Source organism: Hemitrygon akajei, chromosome 12, assembly GCF_048418815.1.
Source record: "Hemitrygon akajei chromosome 12, sHemAka1.3, whole genome shotgun sequence".
Taxonomy (NCBI): domain Eukaryota; kingdom Metazoa; phylum Chordata; class Chondrichthyes; order Myliobatiformes; family Dasyatidae; genus Hemitrygon; species Hemitrygon akajei.
Window position 1 is genome coordinate 106322623 of NC_133135.1, and position 22519 is coordinate 106345141.

General features: G+C 43.1%; 1 protein-coding gene across 1 annotated transcript in view; it reads left to right on the top strand.

Moving 5' to 3' along the window:
• The window catches only part of sae1 (SUMO1 activating enzyme subunit 1), a 211947-nt gene that overhangs the window by 114590 nt on the left and 74838 nt on the right, over nt 1–22519 (top strand). The window contains exon 6 of the mRNA XM_073063786.1: nt 8353–8455. Coding sequence (XP_072919887.1) covers nt 8353–8455 — 103 coding nt within the window. The remainder of the gene's footprint in view (nt 1–8352; nt 8456–22519) is intronic.

A 22519-nucleotide genomic window follows, 5' to 3' on the forward strand; every position in this document is an offset into this window, starting at 1 on the left:
AAAGAAGCAGCGAGGTGTAGGGGGTGAATCCCAGACCTTAGGGCCACTGTTGAAGCACTTCTGGCTGATAGCCAGATAAACTGATAAACTGAGGTGTGCGTAACAAAGAAACTTGGTGGAGGGCAGAGATCTCGGAGCATTGCAGGATGTTTCAGAGATGGGGAGAATTTATTTAATTAAATTTGTGCCATCTGGCATGGAAGCCATGACAGGCTCTTCAGCAAAGATTGTATGCAGCATACAACTCTTGAGATCCTTCTTCCTGCAGCCAGCCACAAAACAAACAAAAAACATGGAACCCATTCAAAGAAAATCATCACCCCCCACACACACACACACACACACACACACACACACACACACAAATAAATAAACCACACAAACAGCAAAAATATGAGCAGAAGGCACTGAATATAAAACACAAATCAAGAGTCCAGGCATATTCAGTTCAGTTCAATCTAGAGCTATGTCATTCGTTACCTGCAGGCCAATCAAAATAGCAACAAAAAAAGGAGCGACCAGAAACACACCATATTTTGAACTATAGAGTCCAAACTGTGTCAATTAAATCTTGCCCAAGACCAAGGACTCCAGCACAGTCATCTGGAGGCCTGGAGCGAGAGACCATTCAAATGCAGGGACTTTCCACTGGCAGCAGGGAACTACAGGCTGGTAGACAGCACTGAACACCTGCTCGCCATCTGCTCCCACCTTTCCACTGGCTTATCCCCATTACCACCCCTGGCTATAGCAACCTTAAGGAACTCCTGTCTTATCACTCCTAACGTATTAGTGTAGCAATTGACAAGTAATACTTTGTAGGGTGTTTTCATGAGACATAATCTATTTAACACAAATGAGTTAGGCTGATCTTCATCATCGAGCTGGATTATCTGGAGCTAATTGGCATTTGTGGGATTGTCCAAATTCTGATTGTGAAAATTCAGAAGTAATCCTCCTTAATCAACATAACTAAGACCAAACATTGTAGCACATGCAGAGAAGATTATAGCTATGATGATGAGCAATTATTAAAATGGTCCATTGCAAACTGCACACTTCTAATGAAGATTGCCCTCTAATATGCTGCCTATATATTATTAAAGTTTGTTCCATGCTCTCTGCTCCTACTGTACCTCTCAATTCTTGCTGTTGACATCTTATGGATCCCAAAAACATAAATTTAAACCCTTGTCTTTAAATCATTGATACCATTCAAAGTAAATTAATTACCAAAAATTCATATGCGTCATTATCTACTACCCTGAGATTCATTTCAGAGTTTGTCTGCATAGCATCATAACCAGGACTTGTGATATGCACCACCTACCACCTGCTCCCATGGCTTCATGTGACCCTGATCGGGGGGGGTAAAGCAGGTGCTACACCTTCCCCAAGGATGACCTGCAGGCTAGCAGAGGGAAGGAGCCCCTTACATCTCTTTTGGTTGAGATATACTGTATCTCCACCCCACCTCAGATACTGATTTTAAGTTATACAGATCCAATCCTGCCAGCTCTACAATTTCTTATGCAAGTGGAGGAATGAAATAAACATGGAGAAATAATTGTTCAGTACTTTCAAAGGCATTGTGCCTTTACAGGAGCGTTTCTAATAAGCAGCCTCTGCTGTAGCTGAAGGTTACCTTAAGAATTGTTAGTTATAAACAAAGCAGAGATTGTGTGATCTCATTGGTATAAAGAATTTCTTAGGTGTTTGCGTTGCCTCACTTTTTTGGACTACATTTTGCAAAGCTTCACCTGTTCAAAGTTCAAAGTAAATTTTATTATCAAAGTACATTTATGTCATCATACACAACCCTTAGATTCATTTTCTTGTGCACATACTCAATAAATCCATAGAATAATAACCATAACAGAATAACAGAAAGACTGCCCAAATTGGATGTCCACCCAGAGTGCAGAAGACAACTAACTGTGCAAATTACAGAAAGAATAAATAAATAATAAATATTGAGAACATGAGATGAAGAGACCTTGAAAATGAGTCCACTGGTTGTGAGAGCATTTTGGTGATGGGGCAAGTGAAGTTGAATGAAGTTATCCCCTATGGTTCAAGATGGTTGAGGGGGTAATAACTGTTCCTGAACCTGGTGGTGAGGATCCTTAGGCTCCTGTACCTTCTTCCTGTTTGCAGTAGCAGAAGGAGAGTATGTCCTAGGTGGTTGGCGGGGGGGGGGGGGGGGGGGGGGGAGAAGTGTCCCTGATGCTGCTTTCCTGTAACAACATTTCATATAGATATGCTCAACTGGAGGGAGGGCTTTACCATTTCAGTATTAGGCCAGAGATGCAGCCAGTCAATATACTCACTACTACACAACCATAAATGTTTTGGCAGAGTTTTAGATGTCATGCCAAATCTCTGAAGTCTTAAGGAAGTGCTGTGCTTTCTTCATAATTGCCCTTAAGTGCTGGGCTTGTGTGCCTGTTTATGTTGACTTTCCCTACCTGGTTGGCTCTATTCAATTTTCAGCAAGGAGTCGGTGCTAGCAGCTGGCATAGGCTCTTCTGCACTGTTCAAGATTTTAACAGCTTTGCAGTTGTGTTTAACCAGTGTTAATTAGTGCAGAGTTAACATTGGAAAAACACACCTGTAGCATCAGAAATCGTGTTTTTTCTCTGTAACCTCAGTAACTGGCTGCATCACCACTTGGTGTCAGGATGGCAAAGGCACAGGATCAAAGTAAGCTGCAGAGAGTTGTAAGATTAATCAGCTCCATCGTGAGCACTAGCCTTCATAGCATCAAGGACATCTTTAAGGAGTGGTGTCTCAAAAAGGCATTCTCCCTCATTCAGGACCCCCATCATCCAGGACATGTCCTCTTCTCATCAGGAAGGAGGTACAGGAGCCTGAAGGCACACACTCAATGATTCAGGAACAGCTTCTTCCCCTCTGTCTTCCAATTTCTGAATGAACATTGAACCCATGAACACAACCTTGCTATTTTTTAATCCATTTTTTTGCACTACTTATTTAATTTAACTATTTAATAGATATACTTACTGTAATTTACAGGTTTTTCTCTATTATTATGTGTTAGATTGTAGTGCTGCTGCAAACTTAACAAATATCACGACGTGTGCCGGTGATTTTAAACCTGATTCTGATCATTCTCAGTTAATCCTCAGCCCATGGACATGATTGTGTGCTTTGATGCACATCAGTGGTAAGAGTGGTGACCAGATATTGAAGAGGACTGTAAAGATAACTTATGGATGGATGGTGAAAAGGCAAAGATAACGTGCAGTTGGACTGTCAGGAAGGGCAGGCAAATGATAGGACAAAATTGCAGTCAGCAGGGTGAGTAGCTGTGTATTAGGGATGCAGAGTCAAAAAGGGTAGTAAATGTGGTTAACTCAAAAGTGTTATATCTCAGTGCACAGAGTATAAAAAATGAGGTGGATGATCTTGTTGCACTATTACAGATTGTCAGGTATGATATTGTGGCCATCACTGAATCGTGACCGAAGGATGGTTGTAGTTGGGAGGATGGTTGTCCAAGGTTACACCTTATATCGGAGGGATAGGAAGCTAGGCAGAGAGGGTGGTATGGCTCTGCTGGTAAAAACAAGGCATCAAATCAGTAGGAAGATGTGCCATAGGATCGGAAGATGTTGAATCTTTGTGGGTTGAGTCAAGAAACTGCAATGGTGAAAGGACCCTGATGGCAGTTATATATTGATCTCCCAACAGTAGCTGGGATGTGGACTACAGATTACAACAGGAAATAGAAAAGGCTTATCGAAAGGGCAACATTATGATAGTCATGGGAGATTTCAATGTGCAGGTTGGTGATGGATCTCAAGAGAGTGAGTTTGTTGAATGCCTACAAGATGGCTTTTTAGAGCAGTTTGTCGTTGAGCCTACTAGGGGATCAGCTATACTGGATTGGGTGTTACGTAATGAACTGGAGGTGATTAGGGAGCTTAAGGTGAGAGAACCCTTAAGAGACAGTGATCACAATATGATTGAGTTCAACTTGAAAGTTGAGAGGGAGAAAGTAATGACATAGCAGTATTTCAGTGGAGTAAAGGAAATTACTGTGGTATGAGAGATGAGTTGGCCAAATTAAATTGAAAGGAAAGCTGGCAGGGATGACAGCAGAGCGTGAGTTTCTGGGAGGAAATGAGGAAGGTGCAGGATTGATGTATTCCAAAAACAAAGAAATACTCAAATGGCAAAATAGTACAACCGTGGCTGACAAGGGAAGTCAAAGCTAATGTAAAAGAAAAAGAGTGGGAAGTCAGGATTGGGAATTAGTGGGAAGTCAGGATTGGGAAGCTTTTAAAAACCTACAGAGAGCAACTAAAAGAGTCATTAGGAGGGACAAGATGAAGTATGAAAGCAAGCTAGCAAACAATATTCAAGTGGTTAGTAAAAGCTTTTTCAAGTATGTAAAATATAAAAGAGAGATAAGGGTAGTTATAGGACCACTGGAAAATGAGACTGGAGAAATAATAATAGGAATCAAGGAGATAGTAGATGAAGTAAATGAGTATTCTGCATCAGTCTTCACTGTGGAAGACACTAGCAATGTGCCAGATGTTAAAGAGTGTGAGGGAAGAGAAGTAAGTGTAGTTACTATTACGAGGGAGAAGGTGCTCAAAAAGCTGAAACACTTAAGGGTACATAAGGTTCCTGGACCAGATGACCTGCATCCTTGTGGTCTGAAAGAGGTGGCAGGAGAGATTATAGAGGCATTAGTAATGATCTTTCAAAAAACCATTGGACTCTGGCCTGGTGCCAGAAGACTGGAAAATTGCAAATGTCACTTCACTCTTTAAGAAAGGAGGGAGGCAAGAGAAAGGAAATTGTAGAGCAGTTAGCCTGAACTCCATGTTTGGGAAGATGTTGGAGTCGATTGTTAAAGCTGAGGTTATGGAGTATTTGCTGACACAGGAAAAGATAGGACAAAGTCAGCATGGTTTCCTTAAGGGAAAACCTTGCCTGACAAACTTGTTGGAATTCTTTGAGGAGATTACAAGTAGGATAGATAAAGGGAATGCATTGGATGTTGTATATTTGCCTTTGACAAAGTGCCACACATGAGGCTGCTTACCAAGTTAAGAGACCATGGTTTTACAGTAAAGTTACAGAAATGGTTAGAACATTGGCTGATTGGTAGGAGGCAGCAAGAGGGAATAAAAGGATCCTTTTCTGGTGGTCTGCCACTGACTAGTGGTGTTCTGTAGGGGTTGGTGTTGGGACTGCTTTTTATGCTGTATATCAGTGATTTAGATGATGGAATAGATCAGAATCAGAATCAGACTTTAATCACCAAGTACCTATGCACATACAAGGAATTTACTTCCAGCAGATGTTGCCTCTCTGCTCATAACAATAATAATGATAAATATAAATGAAAATATAGATTATACATACAGGTAGTGCAATCCAAGTAATAGTTATCCGACAGTTAACCGGCAGTTAACTGTTCAGCAAAGTGACCGCAGTAGGGAAAAAACTTCTCCAATGCCTATTAGTCTTAGTCTGGAGGGATCTGAAGCGCCTACCAGATGGAAGCAGATCAAACAGTCCGTGCGCAGGATGGGAGGAGTCCTTTATGATGTTCCCCGTCCAACAAAGATGGCTTTGTTGCCAAGTTTGCAGATGATACGAAAATTGATGGGGGGCAGATAGTGTTGAGGATACAGGTAGGCTGGGCAGAAGGACTTAGACAGATTAGGAGAATGGACAAGAAAGTGACAAATGAAATAACAATGTTGGAAAATGCATGGTCATGCACTTCGGTAGAAGAAATAAATGTGCAGACTATTTTCTAAACACAGATGATATCCAAAAATCTGAACTGTAAAGAAACTTAGGAGTCCTTGTGCAGAACAACCTACGTGGCCTATAGAAAGTATTCAGCCCCTCACCCTGAAAGTACAAAGATTCAAAGGTCCAATTTAATTTCAGAGAAATGTATACAATATACATCCTGAAATGCTTTTTCTTCACAAAAATCCACAAAAAAAGTACCCCCAAAGAATGAACAACAGTTAAATGCCCAAAGACCCCCCCCCCCCAGCTCTCCTTCCTCCTGTGCATAAGCAGCAGAAAGCAACAATCCCCTTACCCCCACAAGCAAAAATAAGCATCGGCACCCACCACTAAACACTCAGTGTGAGCAAAACAATAGCAAAGACACAGACTTGCAGTTACTCCAAAGACGTCGCATTTCACCTGGTATGCGACATACCATGGCGCGCTCTCTCCCTAATAAGGGAGAAAGAGGTGTCACTGTTTTCCCAGCAAGCAGAGAGACATAACAAACAACTAGCTGGTTTACGATGTTGAAAGTCCGTTATGTCACTTTTTTCGAGCTCTGTGCCCAAAGATCTCGGGTCTCCAGGCACACAGCCGTAGATGTTTCGATTCCCCCGACGACACACAGGTCTCCTGCCGTGACACCAACCCTTGATCTGTCCGAGATCCTAGGCTTCCAAATCCAACCCGGACCCTTAGGCTGAGCCCTTGGCGTGCCGAACAGCGGCCGGTTGTGAAACCCCGAGAGAAGGTCCCTTTCCAACAAAGAACCAAAGTCAGAGTGGAACTCCAGGTCAGAGTCCTCAAAAGAACCCAGAAAGGGAAAAATGAAGATATTAAAGATGGAAATAGAGTTTCTCATGTTTTATTGTTTCACAACATTGAATCACAGTAGAATTAATTTGGCTTTTTTTTGGCACTGATCAACAGAAAAAAAAACTCATGTCAAAGTGAAACAGATCTCTACAAAGTGATCTAAATTAATTACAAATATAAAGCAATAAATAATTGATTGCATAAGTATTCACCCTCCCTCTTTAAAATTAAACACAAAATCATCACTGATGCAGCCAGTAGGTTTCAGAAGTCACATAATTAGTTAAATGGGGATCACCCGTGTGCAGTCACGGTGTTTTAATTGACTGTAGGAAAAATACACTTGTATCTGGAAGGTCCAATTGTTGGTAAGACAGTATCCTGGCAAAATCTACACCATGAAGACAAAAGAACACTCCAAGCAACTCCATGAAAAGGTTATTGAAAAGCACAAGTCAGGAGATGGATACAAGAAAATTTCCAAGTCACTGAATATCGTTTGGAGTACAGTTAAGTCAATCATCAAGGAATGGAAAGAATATGGCACAGCTGTAAATCTGCCTAGAGCAGGCTGTCCTCAAAAACTGAGTGACTGTGCAAGAAGGGGACTAGTGAGGGAGGCCACCAAGAGACCTGTGACAACTCTGGAGGAGTTACAGGCTTGAGTGGCTGAGATGGGAGAGACTGTGCAAACAACAACTGTTGTCTGGGTGCTTCACCAGTTGCAGCTTTATGGGAGAGTGGCAAAGAGAAACCCACTGTTGATAAAAAGCTCACATCTCGGCATGTGGAGACTCTGAAGTCAGCTGGAAGAACATTCTGAGGTCTGATGAAGCTAAAATTGAGCTTTTTGGCCATCAGACTAAACACTATGTTCGGCGTAAGCAAAACACTGCACATCTTCAAATACACTCCATCCCTGCCCTGAAGCATGGTAGTGGCTGCATCATGCTGTGGAGATGCTTCACTGCAGCAGCCCCTGGAAGGCTTGTGAAGGTAGAGGGTAAAATGAATGCAGCAAAATACAGGGAAATCCTGGAGGAAAACCTGATGCAGTCTGCAAGAGAACTGACTTGGGAGAAGATTTGTTTTCCAGCAAGACAATGACTCCCAAGTATAAAATTACACAGGACTGGCTTAAAAACAACAATGTTAATATTCTGGGGTGGCCAAGTCAGAGACCAGACCTCAATCCATTTGGTAATTTGTGGCTGGACTTGAAAAGGGCTGCTCATTCATAATCCCCATACAATCTGACTGAGCTTGAGTAGTTTTGTAAAGAAGAATGGGAAAAACTTGCAGTGGCCAGATGTGCAAAGCTGATGGAGACCTGTCCACGCAGACTCAAGGCTGTAACTGCTGCCAAAGGTGCAACTACTAAATACAACTAAATCCACAATGAAGCATGAAAACTTCCAAGGAGGCTGAATATTTTTTATAGGCACTGTAAAGGTCAACTTGCAGGTAGAGTCAGTGGTGAGGAAGGCAAATGCAATGTTAGCATTCATTTCAAGAGATCTAGAATACGAGAACAGGGATGTGAGGTGTCAAAAGTTACAGGGAGAAGGCGGGGCAGTGGGGCTGAGGAGGGGTACAAAAAGAATCTGCCATGTTTGAATGGCAGAGTAGACTCGATGGGCCAAATGGCCTTGTTCTGCTCCTATGTCTTACTGTTTTTGGAGGTATCAATTTGTCTCATTATGTTCCTGAGCTTGATTTCTGCTTTCCTTGTTTTTCTTGATGCAGACAGTGAATTTTTGCCACCTCAAAGAGGCTCTAGAAGTGGATTGGAGCAACGAGAAAGCTTCCTCTCTGAAACGAACCCCAAGCGATTATTTCCTACTTCAAGGTAAAGGGGCAGCCTGTGCACTATGTAACTGGATAGTTTTTTAAACTTCCAGTCCTTCTGAGTTGCGTGCAGGCACTGTAGTCTGAATCTTTCATGTACTTTATAGTGTGACACTTAACCCCCGTGTGGTGCCTTTTTTTAAATTTAATATTGGAATTGCATTTGTTATTGTCACATGGACCAAGATAAAGTGTAAAGCTTGTCTTGCATACAGTTCTATTCATTACACAGTGCATTGGGGTAGAACAAGGTAAAACAGTAACAGAATGCAGGATAAAGTGTAACAGCTACAGAGAAAGTGCAGTGCAGGTAGTCTGGTGTCGCATGAACAAAGTCACCATAGAGAAGTAGCAGGTTGATATCAAATAGTATTTTTGTTCAACAAAACGAGATGCAGCAGGCAGTATATTGAGACCCTTTTGGAGGACAAGGCCTGCTTGACCCAACATTACTTGACATTTTATATGTTAAAGATCAAAGGACAATTCCATATTTTTGCAATGCATCCACAGTGCTTCCTTTGATCTACATACAGCCTTCACACCTCCTGCTTCGTACACTCATGAGTCACCCAAATTAATTTTAAATCAGCATTGCCTGGTCTTCCAATTAACTGTAGCTCTTAGGAACCCATCATTCAGAGCTGCATTTTCAATTTAATCTACAGTCTTTATTCAGATCTGAAGATTAGTGGCTGAAGTTAGTCATTGAAATTATTTGCTATATGTGCTGAACCCGAAAAAAAACACCCTAACATAGACAATCAGATGCAAGATCATAACGAGATAGATTGTGATGCTAAAAGGCCAATTTATTGTACTGGAGAACTCTTTGATAGGAGTAGAAGATTTCTTTGAGCCTGGTGATACGTGCCTTCATACTTCTGTATCTTCTACATATTGGAAGAGGACATGATAATGTGGTTAACTGGATCAGCAAGTTTGCAGATGACACCGAGATTAAGGATGGAGCAGACAGCGAGAAAGACTATATCATGGCTTGCAGCGTGATCTAGATCAGCTGGAATAATGGGTTTAAAAATGACAGGTGGAATTTAATACAGACAAGTGCGAGATTTTGCACTTCAGTAGGACAAATCAGGGTCAGTCTTACACAGTGCATGTTGAGGAGTGAGGTAGAACAAAGGGATCAGGGAGCACAGATCTGTAATTTATTGAAAGTGAATTTCAGTGCTGTAATTTCCTATGACTGTATCTTTGAGCCTGCTGATACATGCTTTCAGACTTTTGTATCTTCTGCCTGATAGAAGAGAGAACGTCCTGGGGAGTGAGCCCTTTGATTATGCTAACTGCTTTACTGAGGCAGTGAGAAGATTTTGGCATGCTGCTCTTTGAACAATGCTAGCAAACCAGTGGTTGTGTCATCTGTTTTATGAGGCTACTGCAGAGACTGTTAACTGATGTGGCACAAAGGTTGAGTGAGGGATGTCTGATTTATAAATAGTGGCTATTGCTCAAAAATGTCTGGGTGGTAGCATTATCAGTTTGACAGGGGCATTGTTCATGATAATCTCCCGTTACTGGCTCAGAAAAACCTTGGGCAGAGATCACCTCTGTATATGACACACCAACAACCCGAAAGAGTCAACAGTTTCATCAGACAGAAGAGCGATTGCTGAATCTCAGTGATGATATAAAACAATTAAATCTGCAATATATTTCAAAACAGATATTCATTAATGAGTGGAGAATTGAATCCATTGTGGAAAGAGTGAGCAATTTCAAGTTCCTGAGTGTCAATATCTCTGAGTATCTATCCCGAACCCAACAAAGAAGACACATCTGCAGCTATATTTCATTAGAAGTTTGAGGAGATTTGGTGTGTCACCAAAATGCTTGCAAATTTCTGCAGATGTACAGTGGACAGCATTCTAACGGGCTGCATCACTGTCTGGTATGGCTGGGCTACAGCGCAGAATCGAAGAAGGCGGCAGTGAATTGTAAACTTAGTCATCTCCATCATTAGCTCTGCCCTCCATGGTATCCAGGGCATCTTCAAGGAGCGATGCCTTAAAAAGGTGCTGTCCATCATTAAGGACCCTCATAACACAGGTCATGCCTTGTTCTCATTGGAACCATCAGGAAGGAAGTACGGAAGCCTGAAGTCCCACACTCAACGATTGATATGGTCTTCCCCTCTACCATCCGATTTCTGAATGGACATTGAGCCCACGAACACTACCTCACTACTTTTGTTTATTTCTATTTTTGCACTACTTAATTTAATATATGTATTTTCTCTGTAATTCATAGTTTCTTTCTATTATTATGTATTGCATTGTACTACTGCCGAAAAGTTAACAAATTTCATGACATATGCCAGTATTGTTAAACCTGATTCTGATCTAAACTAGCAGTTCCCAACTTGGGGTTCACAGACCCGTCAGTTAATGGTAGGGGTCCATGGCATAAAAGAGTTTGGTGACCTCTGATCTAAAGTGAGCTTTGAAGGGGGGTGAAGATGGTTGGCACTAGTGACGTTTGTTTTGAAAACAGCTTCTTTAGGTTTAGTCTCTGGGCTATTGATTGTGCTCAAGCTGGTCGTTTCTGACCTAATGATGTTGAATTATACGATGCCTCCCCTGCTACAGTTATACAAGTCAGATTTAAGTGCCGGGGTTGGAGGCGAGGGACAGTCCAGTTCGATTGCTGCTCCACAGAGATTGCTAGTCTCTGTGCCAGACAGAGGCTGTGGCCTGCAACTAGTGGATGCCTGACTTTTGTGAGCTTCAGTTCTGAATGCTGTGTGCTTGCTTTTATTGTTTGCACATTCTCCCTCGCCCTCGCCATCCTCGTCCTCTCCCCTACACTGGGTGTTTGACGGTCCTTTTTTAATGGCTTCTTTTTGGTTTCTTTGTTTTACGGCAACCTGTCAGGAGACAAATCTCAAGTTGTATAAACTATGTACTTTGCATTTTGAAACTTCAGCATGTGTGAAATGCTTCATTTATTCTAAGACAACAATTAAGACCATGAAATATGGGAGCAGCATTAGGCCATTTGGCCCATCGAGTCTGCTCCATTTCATTACGGCTGATACATTTTTCCTTTCAGCCCCAATCTCCTGCCTTCTCCCCGTATCTCTTAATGCCCTGACCAATAAAGAATCTTCTCATGCCTTAAACATGCCCAGTAACTTGGCCTCCACAGCCATCTGTGGAAACGAATTCCACGGGCCTTTGTTGTCCTTTATCCCCCTCTCAAGCAGGTTAATGAATCAGTGACCACACTCTTTGCAGTAAGCTTCTTCGATTCTGTAGTAAAGTTTCTGCATCTGTGATTGCTTTCCCTAATATCTTCTCGCCAAGTGTTTGTTTCTGCAATATTTTGTTGAAAACGTACTGGTTTATTTTCAGTCCTTGCTCTAAGGATTAATTATAAATAGCTGAAGCCCAGTTTCCTGCCACAGCAGCTAGTTTTTCCATTGTCATTGCTACTTCGTTGTTCATCTGTACGGACACCGACCCTTGCTGTCCCACCTGCTCCAACCCAGCATCACTGCTTCCCTCCGTACAAACACTTGGAAATGACTCCCACGTCAATCCGACCAAAACACCACCTGTATCAAAAATAAAGGACCGCTGAAATTTCACAAAAACAGCATTGAACAAGACCTTGTGCTTATTTTTTTGGATGAGTTTATACAGCTGCCTTCTTTCTCATAACACCTGATGGTCAGTGAATATTGCACTTTCCCTTTGCCCTTGTTCACTTCAACTAATGATGAGCCAAGATGATTGTTCCACTGTGGATTCAAATTCTTCTCCAGTGGTTGATGGAAAATATTTTTTTTAATTTCCTTCACCACCTGCTCCCGTGACTTCATATGACCCTGATCGGGGAATTCATGAACAGTTATTACCCTTCAACCATCAGAATCAAGCTTAATATCACCAGCATGTGTCGTGAAATTTGTTGTCTTTGCAGCAGCAGTACAATGCAGTTTATAATTTCGGGGGGGAAACCTGTGAATTATAGTAAGTATTTCAGATTCAGTTTATTGTCATTTATAAACCACAAATACAATGCAGTTAAAAAATGAGACAACATTCTCCGGAATGATATTATAAAAAAGCACAAAACAGACCACACAAGAAAAACCATATAACGTTTGGTAATACCCAATCCAGAGTCTGGAGAGGCTGCTGCGTATTGATATCACGCTACTGTCTTAGCACGTTCCCCAGAAAGGAACTACAAACCCATCAGACAAACCTAAAGCTACAAGACCTACACGAAACCACATAGTTACTTATAGTTATAGTTAACATATAGTTTCAACAGTGCAGACAATACCATAATTGATAAAAGACTAACTGACAAAGACCACATAATTATAACTTTTATATATTGGTGAGACCCGACGCAGACTGGGAGACCGTTTCGCTAAACACTTACGCTCGGTCCGCCAGAAAAAGCTGGATCTCCCAGTGGCCACACATTTTAATTCCACGTCCCATTCCCATTCCCATTCTGATATGTCTATCCATGGCCTCCTCTATTGTCAAAATGAATCCAAACTCAGGTTGGAGGAACAACACCTTATATACCGGCTGGATAGCCTCCAGCCTGATGGCATGAACATTGACTTCTCTAACTTCCGTTAATGCCCCTCCTCCACTTCTTACCCCATCCCTGACATATTTAGTTGTTTGCCTGTTCTCCATCTCCCTCTGGTGCTTCCCCCCCCCCCCTTTCTTTCTCCTGAGGCCTCCCATCCCATGATCCTTTCCCTTCTCCAGCTCTGTATCACTTTTGCCAATCACCTTTCCAGCTCTTAGCTTCATCCCACCCCCTCCAGTCTTCTCCTATCATTTCGCATTTCCCCCTCCCCCCACTACTTTCAAATCTCTTACTGTCTTTCCTTTCGGTTAGTCCTGACGAAGGGTCTTGGCCTGAAACGTCGACAGCGCTTCTCCCTATAGATGCTGCCTGGCCTGCTGTGTTCTACCAGCATTTTGTGTGTGCTGTTGTTTAAAATTCCAGCATCTGCAGATTTCCTCGTGTTTGATAATTATAACACATAGTTTCAACAGTGCAAAGCAATACCATAATCTGATAAAGAGCAGTCCATGCACGGTTTAAAAGAAAGTCTCAAAGTCCTGACAGCCCATCATCTCATGCAGACGGTAGAAGGAAGAAAAACTCTTCCTGCCATGAACCTCCAGCGCTGCAGCTTGCCGATACAGCACTTTGGGCTCCGACCACAGCCAACTCCGAGTCCGTCCGAAAACTTTGAGCCTCCGACCAGCCCTCCGACACCAAGCACCATCTCTGCCGAGCGCTTTGACCCCGGCACCGGCCGCCAAGCAACAGGCAAAGCTGAGGATTCAGGGCCTTCCTCCCGGAGATTTCTCCAATCGCACAGTAGCAGTGGCAGCGAAACAGGCATTTCAGAAGTTCCACCAGATGTTCCTCCGTGCTTCACACGTCCGTCTCCATCAAATCAGGACTGTACACAACCCCTACTTACAGATAACAGATATTCGTTCCTGGAGTGGCCGCAGCGTGCTGCGTCACACCGCCATTTTGAAGTGGACTAAGTAAATATATATCAAATAGTTAAATAAGTAGTGCAAAGCAGAAATTAAAAAAGTAGTGAGGTAGTGTTTATGGTTTCACTGTCCATTCAGAAATTAGATGGCAGAGGGAAATAAGCTGTTCCTGAATGGTCATGTGTGTCCCTTTAGGCTCCCATTCCTCCTTCCTGATGGTAACAATGAGAACAAGCACGTCCTGGGTGGTGGGGGTCCTTAATGATGGACACCACCTTTAGGAGGCTAGTACCCATGATGGAGCTGTTTGTGATGTACTGTACATAAATGACCTGAATGAAAATGTAAATGGGCGGCTTAGTAAGTTCGTACTGAATACCAAGGTTGGTGGAGTTGTGGATAGTGTAGAAGACTGGCAAAGAATACAGCACGATACAGATCAGTTGCAGATAAGGACAGAGAAATAGCGATTTTAACTCGAGTTTTAACCCAGCCAAATGTGAGGTATTGCACTGTGGTAAGGCAAATGTGAGGAGACAGTACACTGTTAAGGACAAGACCAGAGGGATCTTGGGGGTCCAAGTTTATAGCTCCTTGAAAGTGGCTACACAGGTTGACAGGGTGTTTAGGAAGGCATATGGCATGCTCGCCTTATCAAGACATTGAGTTCAAAAGTTATTAAGTTATGTCACAACTTTATAAAACATTGGTTAGGCATACATTGCATACAGTTCTGGTTACTTCATTATAGGAAGGATGTTGAGGCTTTGGAGAGGGTGCAGAAGGGGTTTACCAGGATGCTGCCTAGATTATCACGAGAGGTAAAACAAACGGTTGTTTTCTCTGGAGTGTTGGAGGCTGAGGGGAAATCTGTTAGAGGTTTATAAGATTATGACAGGCATCGATAGATACTCCCTGTCTACTCTTTTTCCCAGACCATGGCCCTTCATATCCCTCGCATCTAAGTAGCTACCCAAACTTCTCTTAAATGCTGCAGTTGACCCACATCTACCACTTTCGCTGGCAGTATAGAGGAACAGAGGGATCTTGGGGTCTACATAAATCCCTCAAAACTGCTGCATGGAGATTTATTTTCCCAGAACAAGAAACATAATTTTAAGGTGATTGGAGGAACATATAAGGGAGGATATCAGATGTAATTTTTTTGCACAGTGAGTTGTGGGTCAAAGGGTAGAGGTCCAGTGGTCCACCACTAAGGACACCTTTCCCTCTCTACCCCTCTTTGCTTTTTGCAGGGATTGTTCCCCCTGCGACTGCCTGGTCCACACGTCCTTCCCCACAGATCTCCCACCTGGCACTTATCCCTGCAAGCGTAAATGCTACACCTGTCCCTACACCTCCTCTCTTACCACCATTCAGGGCCCCAAACCGTCCTTCCAGATGAGGCAACACTTCACTTGTGAGTCTGTTGGGGTAATCTATTGCATCCGATGCTTCCGGTGCGGCCTCCTCTACATCGGCGAGACCTGACGCAGATTGGGGGACCGCTTCGTCGAGCACAACAGACAGGATCTCCCGGTTGCCACTCACTTCAACTCTCCTTCACATTCCCATTCAGATATGTCCATACATGGCCTTCTCTACTGCCATGATGAGGCCAAACTTCGGTTGGAGGAACAACATCTCATATACCGTCTGGGTAGTCTCCAGCCCCTTGGTATGAACATCGAATTCTCCAACTTTCGGTAATTCCCTCCCTCTCCCTTCCCCCATCCCACCTTCACTCTGTCTCCTCTTCTAGCTGCCTATCACCTCTCATGACTCTGCCTTCTTCTACTACCCATAGTTCTTTCCCCTTACATTCCTTCGTCACCTTTCCTGCCTATCCCCTCCCTGCTTCCCCTCCCCCACCGCTTGATCTTTCCTCTGGTTTTTCACCTGGCACCTTCCACCCTCTCCCCACCTTCTTTATAGGGCCCCTGCCCCCTCCTCCTTCAGTCCTGATGAAGGGTCTCGGCCCGAAACGTTGACTGCTCCTTTCAACGGATGCTGCCCGACCTGCTGAGTTCATCCAGCCTTTTTGTACGTCTTGATTTGACCGCAGCATCTGCAGTGTACTTTGTGTTTACTCAAAAAATTCAGTCAGGCTCGTAAAGGCTGATTTATACATCGCATCTACGCCATAGGCATTGCATACCCTACGTCTTACCTATGCTGAACCCTACACAGCAGGGTGACGTGCTCCTCTCCAGAAAAGTTACTCGTGTGTCGTGGTGACGCAGACTGCAACAACTGTGATTGGTCCGCTTGGTAGCATCACGTTTCCTCCTACTCATTTCCGGTTGCTTCTTCTCCGCCTGTCTGTAGGCTGTGCGTACACTGATACGAAATAGATGAACCAAATCGTCAAATCTACCTGTCGACATGCAAAAATATGAAATGTGAAATGCATTTCCTCGTCCATGTCTCTCACGAAGAAACTTAACACAGTGGCATAGAAACCCCACCGCCAACTAGCGTTTTGGCACACACCAATGCATGCTCACTATGGCGTAGAGTGACGCAGAAGTGAAAATCAGGGCTACGACGTAGACTGTGGCGTAGCCCCTATGCACACTTATCAACCAGCCTTAAGGCACAACCTGCCCTTGACAAAGCCATGCTGACTATTCCTAATCATATTATACCTCTCCAAATGTTCATAAATCCTGCCTCTCGGGATCTTCTCCATCAACTTACCCACTACTGAGCCACTCATCTTTCTTTGCTCATTCAACTTATCATCATAAGTTATGCTCTCTAATCCAGGCAGCATCCTGGTAAATCTCCTCTGCACCTTCTCCAAAGCTTCCACATCCTTCCTATCATGAGCCGAAAAGAACTGAACACAATATTCTAAGTGTGATTTAACTAGGGTTTTATTGAGTTGGAACATTACTTCACAGTTCTTGAGCTCAAAAGAGACACCATGCCTGATGCATTCAGAAACCTCTTCAAACCCTCATAGTGGAACTATCCCCACCAACTCTTCAACTCTGCAGTAGTTCTTGAATGCCAGGCATTAATAACATTCTCCAAACAACTAAACCCAACCATTGGTGAGGGGATGTAGCGTACAGTGTGTTGTGGTGTAATAATTTTTGTAAAAAGCTAATAATCTGAACTCTTTGTGAGCTTGCAGCATGTAAGGTGTCTGTACAAATTAAACACTGTAGGTTTGTTAATGTTTGTCAATAGTGGTTTTATGCTTGCACCATAGGTTTGTTAAATGTTTGCTAATAGCAATTGGATTCCTGTAGGAGGGAAGGGTTAGATTGATCTTGGAGTAGGTTAAAAGGTCAGTGCAACATCGTGAGGGTTTTATACTGTATACTGTTATACTGTTATACTGTTATACTGTTCTATGCTAGCCTACTGTTTATAAATGTGACTAAAAGGCCATAAGATATAGGGGCAGAGCTGGGCCATTTGGTTCATCAAGTGTTCTAAACCATTTCATTATGGCCGATCCATTTTCCCCCTCAGCGGCAATCTCCTGTTTTTATATAAAGTGCTTTTAATCTCTATGGAACTTTTCAGAGGGAAGCAGAAGATGGTAGCTTTGAAGGAAGAAGCAGTTTTATATCTGATATTTTATCTGAAGACTGGCACCTCCACAGTCCAGCTTTCTGTCCTGAAGACAGGCCTTGGCCCGGAATATTGACTGTTTATTCATTTCCACAGATGCTGCCTGACCTGCAGAGTTCCTCCTGCATTTTGTGTGTGTGGCTCTCTGTCAATAATATATCTTACTGTTATTGTAGATCGTGTAGTTAAAACGTGGCAGAGAATTTGAAGCAAAGGGTGCATTGTGAGCCAGACTGATTGACAACGCTTAAAATAACAAGTCCCTCTCAGTCATTGTCAAGCAGTTTTAATCTGATCCAAACTATAAGAGCTTTAAGTGCTTTAAATATATCAAGTATATCGATCTTGGGTGTGTGTGTGTGTGTGTGGGTGTGTCTAGAGCACAAAGAGCACAGTGTCATCCATTGGGATTCTAGGTTTCTCCAAGTCGCCTTGTTGCCAGCACCCAGTGGAATAAAGAGTTGTAACAATGCCTCAGCCACGGCAATCTGTCACAGGGGTTCTTGCCCAGACATGTGAGGCAGAGAACCAGCCAGGAGCAAGGACACGGGATTTTCACACAAAAGACCAGATGGACGGACTATTGAAAGACCCTGTGTGTCGTGATATGGACCAAAGCAGGACTGATGGCTTTGGGCCAAGCCGTACAGACAAAACCTGCACTGATAGCCTGCTCTGTGCTGTGTTGAAGCCACTACACAGCACTTGCTTAGAAAGCTGAGCATAGGCATATGCTACAATCACAGCCTGTAGCTTCTTTCAGGGGTTGGTGTGAATGCTGAGGGTTAGGTTTCTGTGACTGCAATTTAAGAAATTGATGATTAAAACAGAGAGCAAAGATCTCTGTGGATGCAGGCCCTTCGGCGCAGGAAGCTGTGCTGACCTTTTAACCTTCTCTAAGTTCAATCTAAATCTTCAGTCCCACGTAGTTCTCCATTTTTCTGCTACCTATGTACAGTCTAAGAGTTGCATAAATCTCTAATCTGTCTGCCTCAACCAGTCCCCCTGGCAGCATCTTCCACACACCTGCTACTCTGTGTAAAAATCAAAGCTCCCCTTTAACGTCCCCATTTATACCTTCCTTCAGTCACCTTAAAATCATGCTCCCTCATATTAGCCATTTCCACCCTGGGAGAAGTCTCTGGCTGTCCACTCAATTAATGCCTCTTATCGTTTTGTGTATACCTCTATCAAGTCACCTCTCATCCTCCCTTTCTCCAAAGAAAAAACACATTCAATCCACTCTCGTAAGATTATATGGGTGGCAGGGTGGAGATACATCTCTACCAAAGGACATCTCCTTCCCTCCACTAACCTGCAGGTTACTGTTAGGCAAGGTGTAGCACCTGTTTAGCCCCTCCCTCCCTCCCCCCAAATAAGGGTCATTTGAAGTTATGGGATCAAGTGGTGTATGGTCGTACGAACAGCTGGTGCACATCACAAGTCCTAGTTATGCAACCACTGATGCCAGGCAGACGAATCTCAAGGTTGTATAAATTATTCATGCTTTGATAATAAATGTACTTTGAACTTGAATTTTGAACCTTCTTAACAACTCGATCAACTTGCATGACATCTTTGAGGATCTGTGGATGTGGACCCCTGAGATCCCAATGTTTTATTTTGTACTTTTTTTCAGTATGTGAACCCATTGTAGTGTTAGCCGCAAAGAGCAGGAATTTGCGGATTTGGCTCCTGTCATGAACTGAGCCAGCTCAGCAAATACTGATTCTTTTCCAAGTGACCTCTGAAAGTTCCTGACGTGGTGACAGGAAAAAGGCTTGTTATGCCACCTGTTGTAATTGATTTGCCTCCAGACCCAGCAGTCGAGCTCACATGGAGAGCAGTCAAGGCACATTGTTTTTCAGGAGAGGAGCTTACTAACTTACTACCCACTACGCCACTGACGTTTAGAGCAGCAGTGAAAATCCTCCATCTCTATCTGTCCTTGGCCACTCAGATGTAGAAAAATCCTTCGCTGTTGTTTTACCAGCCTGGGTTGCTAGCCCTGAGCTGATCCCCCAAATCTGGAGGACTCGTGGATCACTCTGAGTCTGGCCTTTACCTTTGACCTGCATGGCATAGATGACCCTAAACAGAGACATAGCATAAAGCCCTGACTCCAGCCAACATAGCTCTCTGAGTCACTGAGGCAAACAAGCCTCCAAACCAAGACAAGCTCGTTGTCCTGTTGTAGGTAAGAGAGTAGCAATGCACACAACAGTGCTGGAAAAACTGAGGAGGCAGTTTCCCTAGGAGGATAGAAACAGTCGATGTTTCAGGCCGGGACCCTTAGTCCAGACTGGGAAGGGATGGAGAAGAAGCCAGAATTCTGAAGCTTCGTAAGTGGTAATAATGAAAAGTACTTTAAAATTGCAGGGTTTTTTTAACTGATCTATTTTTGTTTTAAGTAGCTTTATTGTGACATTCCTGTGATTGAAGATGAATAAGTAGTAGTTTGTGGGTTTGTGACCAGGTCTTTCAGGCTTGCCTATCGTGGTGCTGCCTGCTACAGCATCCAGCAGAGAAGGCACTGGAAGCGGTGCGAGAGAGCACACTGGGTTCCATGTAGATTAAAATTCTAACCCCTGTGCAGGTCAGCTCTTCCATTAATACTGTGCTCCAATGGCTCCAGGACAAAGTCCTATGCTGCTCAGGGACTTGTGTTAATTTTATTTTGTAGCTGTATTGTGCTTAATCTGAATTATATGTGCTATATCGTAACTGCTGTGTATGGCTATATGTGCTGTGTGGCTCCTTGGCCCCTGAGGAAGAGTGTTTCGTTTAGCTGTATATATGTATGGTTGAAGGACAATAAGCTTGAACTTGATGGAAGTTAGAGGATAAATCTAGAACATATTCCATTGTGTAGTCTTTGGATATCCAAAACGATCGGAGTTTTATGTGACAGACGGTCAAGATAGCATTGTTGTATAAACTAACAATAAATGGGCCTCTTTAGTTCACTTTTTTTGGTCAATTCAGATGATCAGAAGGCAGTAAAGCCACAGCCTTGTCGTTAACAATATCTGGTCAATTCCAGCACTACAGACACCAACGGACGCGTCACTGACAGTGTCGGGCCAGTACCTGCGGGCGTGTCATTGACGGTGTCGGGCCAGTGGCAGAGATGCAGACACCAGACGTCCTGTCATTAACAGCATCAAGTCAATAATGATGAAGTAGCAACACTTGTTTGCAAGCTGTCCTGTGGAAAAAGCCGTGGGTGTTGCAGCTCGCAGCCTCAAGGCTGATGTGCACAGCCAGCAAGAAGCCAGTCCGGGTTAGGTGATGTACAGTTTGGAAGCTGACTGACTGGGGGAGCAACATAGTGATTGACATCTGAACGCAACTCTCTGGCACATCCTGTTGTTCCATGATGTTATCAGTTAACCCCTCTGAGAACCTTGCTGCAAAAAAAAAGAGTGCTGTATCACCTGGCGAGATTATAGAATGATTTGTTGTTGCAGATTAACTGGACTCTGACAACTTGCACTCGTTCCTCAATCACACTTGTATGCCAGGACAAAAGCTTAGCAACTATCAGAATCAGGTTTAATATCACCAGCATTTGTCCTGAAGTTTGTTAATTTTGAGGCGGCTGTACAGTGCGTAAAATAATAAATAAGTAAAAACTGTGAATTACAATAAATATAATAATAGTTAAATTATTAGTGAAAAAAATGGAAATAAAAAAGTAATGAGGTAGCGTTCATTGTCCATTGTCCATTCAGAAATCTGATAGCAGAGGGGAAGAAGCAGTTCCTGAATCGCTGAGTGCATGTCTTCAGGATTCTGGCTTCTTTCTGATGGTAGCAATGAGAAGACGGCAAGAGGGCGGTCTTCAATGATGGCACTGCCTTTTAGAGGCAACATTCCTTGAAGATGTCTTGGATGGTATGGAGGCCAGTGCCCAAGCTATTCTGAATGTTGCACAAAAAAATACTGTTTTTATAGACATTGACTAATTGGATACAAATATTGACCAATTGGTAACCTTGTGGATATTCAAATTCCTTATTTACATTATAAATCACCAATCATATCACAATAATCGTTCATTCTTGATGTGCTGTGTCGTATGACATGGGTGATCATGGTCTTTCCTTGACCATGATTAATCTTGGCAAATTTTTTCTACGGAAGGGATTTGCCATTACTTTCTTCTGTGCAGTGACTTTACAATACTCTTCAGCAATTGTCTGCCTGGAGTCAGTGGTCACAAAACCAGGTCTTGTGATGCAAACCGGCTGCTCATGCAACCATCCACCACCTGCTCCCATGGTTTTACGTGACCCTGATAGGGGGAATGGGATTTCGGGACTGATCAGGTGCTGCACTTTGCCCAAGTGTGATCTGCAGGCTAGCGGATGGAAGGAGCACCTCACACGCCCTTTGGTGGAGACGTATCGCCACTCCACCAGTCTGCTGTAGTACTGTAGTGGGAAAGTTGTTGAAGAAGGTTCTGAGGTGCATGAGTTATGTTAATTTGGAAAGCCAGAGACTAATTACATTGGATAACAATTTTTTTCAGAAATGTTGTTTCCTCTGAATTGTTTTATGTTTATGACAGACCACTTGAAACTGAACACATATATAATTTCAGACTACTCGTATCATATAGAAATTTGGAAAAACAAATTAACTTTTGAATATAGAATTTCAATGTCTGAAATTACATTGCTGATGCTTTGCAGTATTTCCACTAAGCTAAAAATGTTTTGTTGATGATTTTCATTTGTGCATGGTGTCTGAGGCTTCTCGCTTAAGTGTCCAACAATAATCAGCCAGTATTGATGGATTCCAGTTGCCCTGATACCGTTTCTCCATGACCTCAATGTCCTGGTGAAACCTTCCACCATGCTCGTCACTGACAGCGCCAAGATTTGCATGAAAGAAATCTAAATGGGAATGCAGAAAATGAATCTTTAGTGACACGTTGCGCTTCATGGTATTGTATG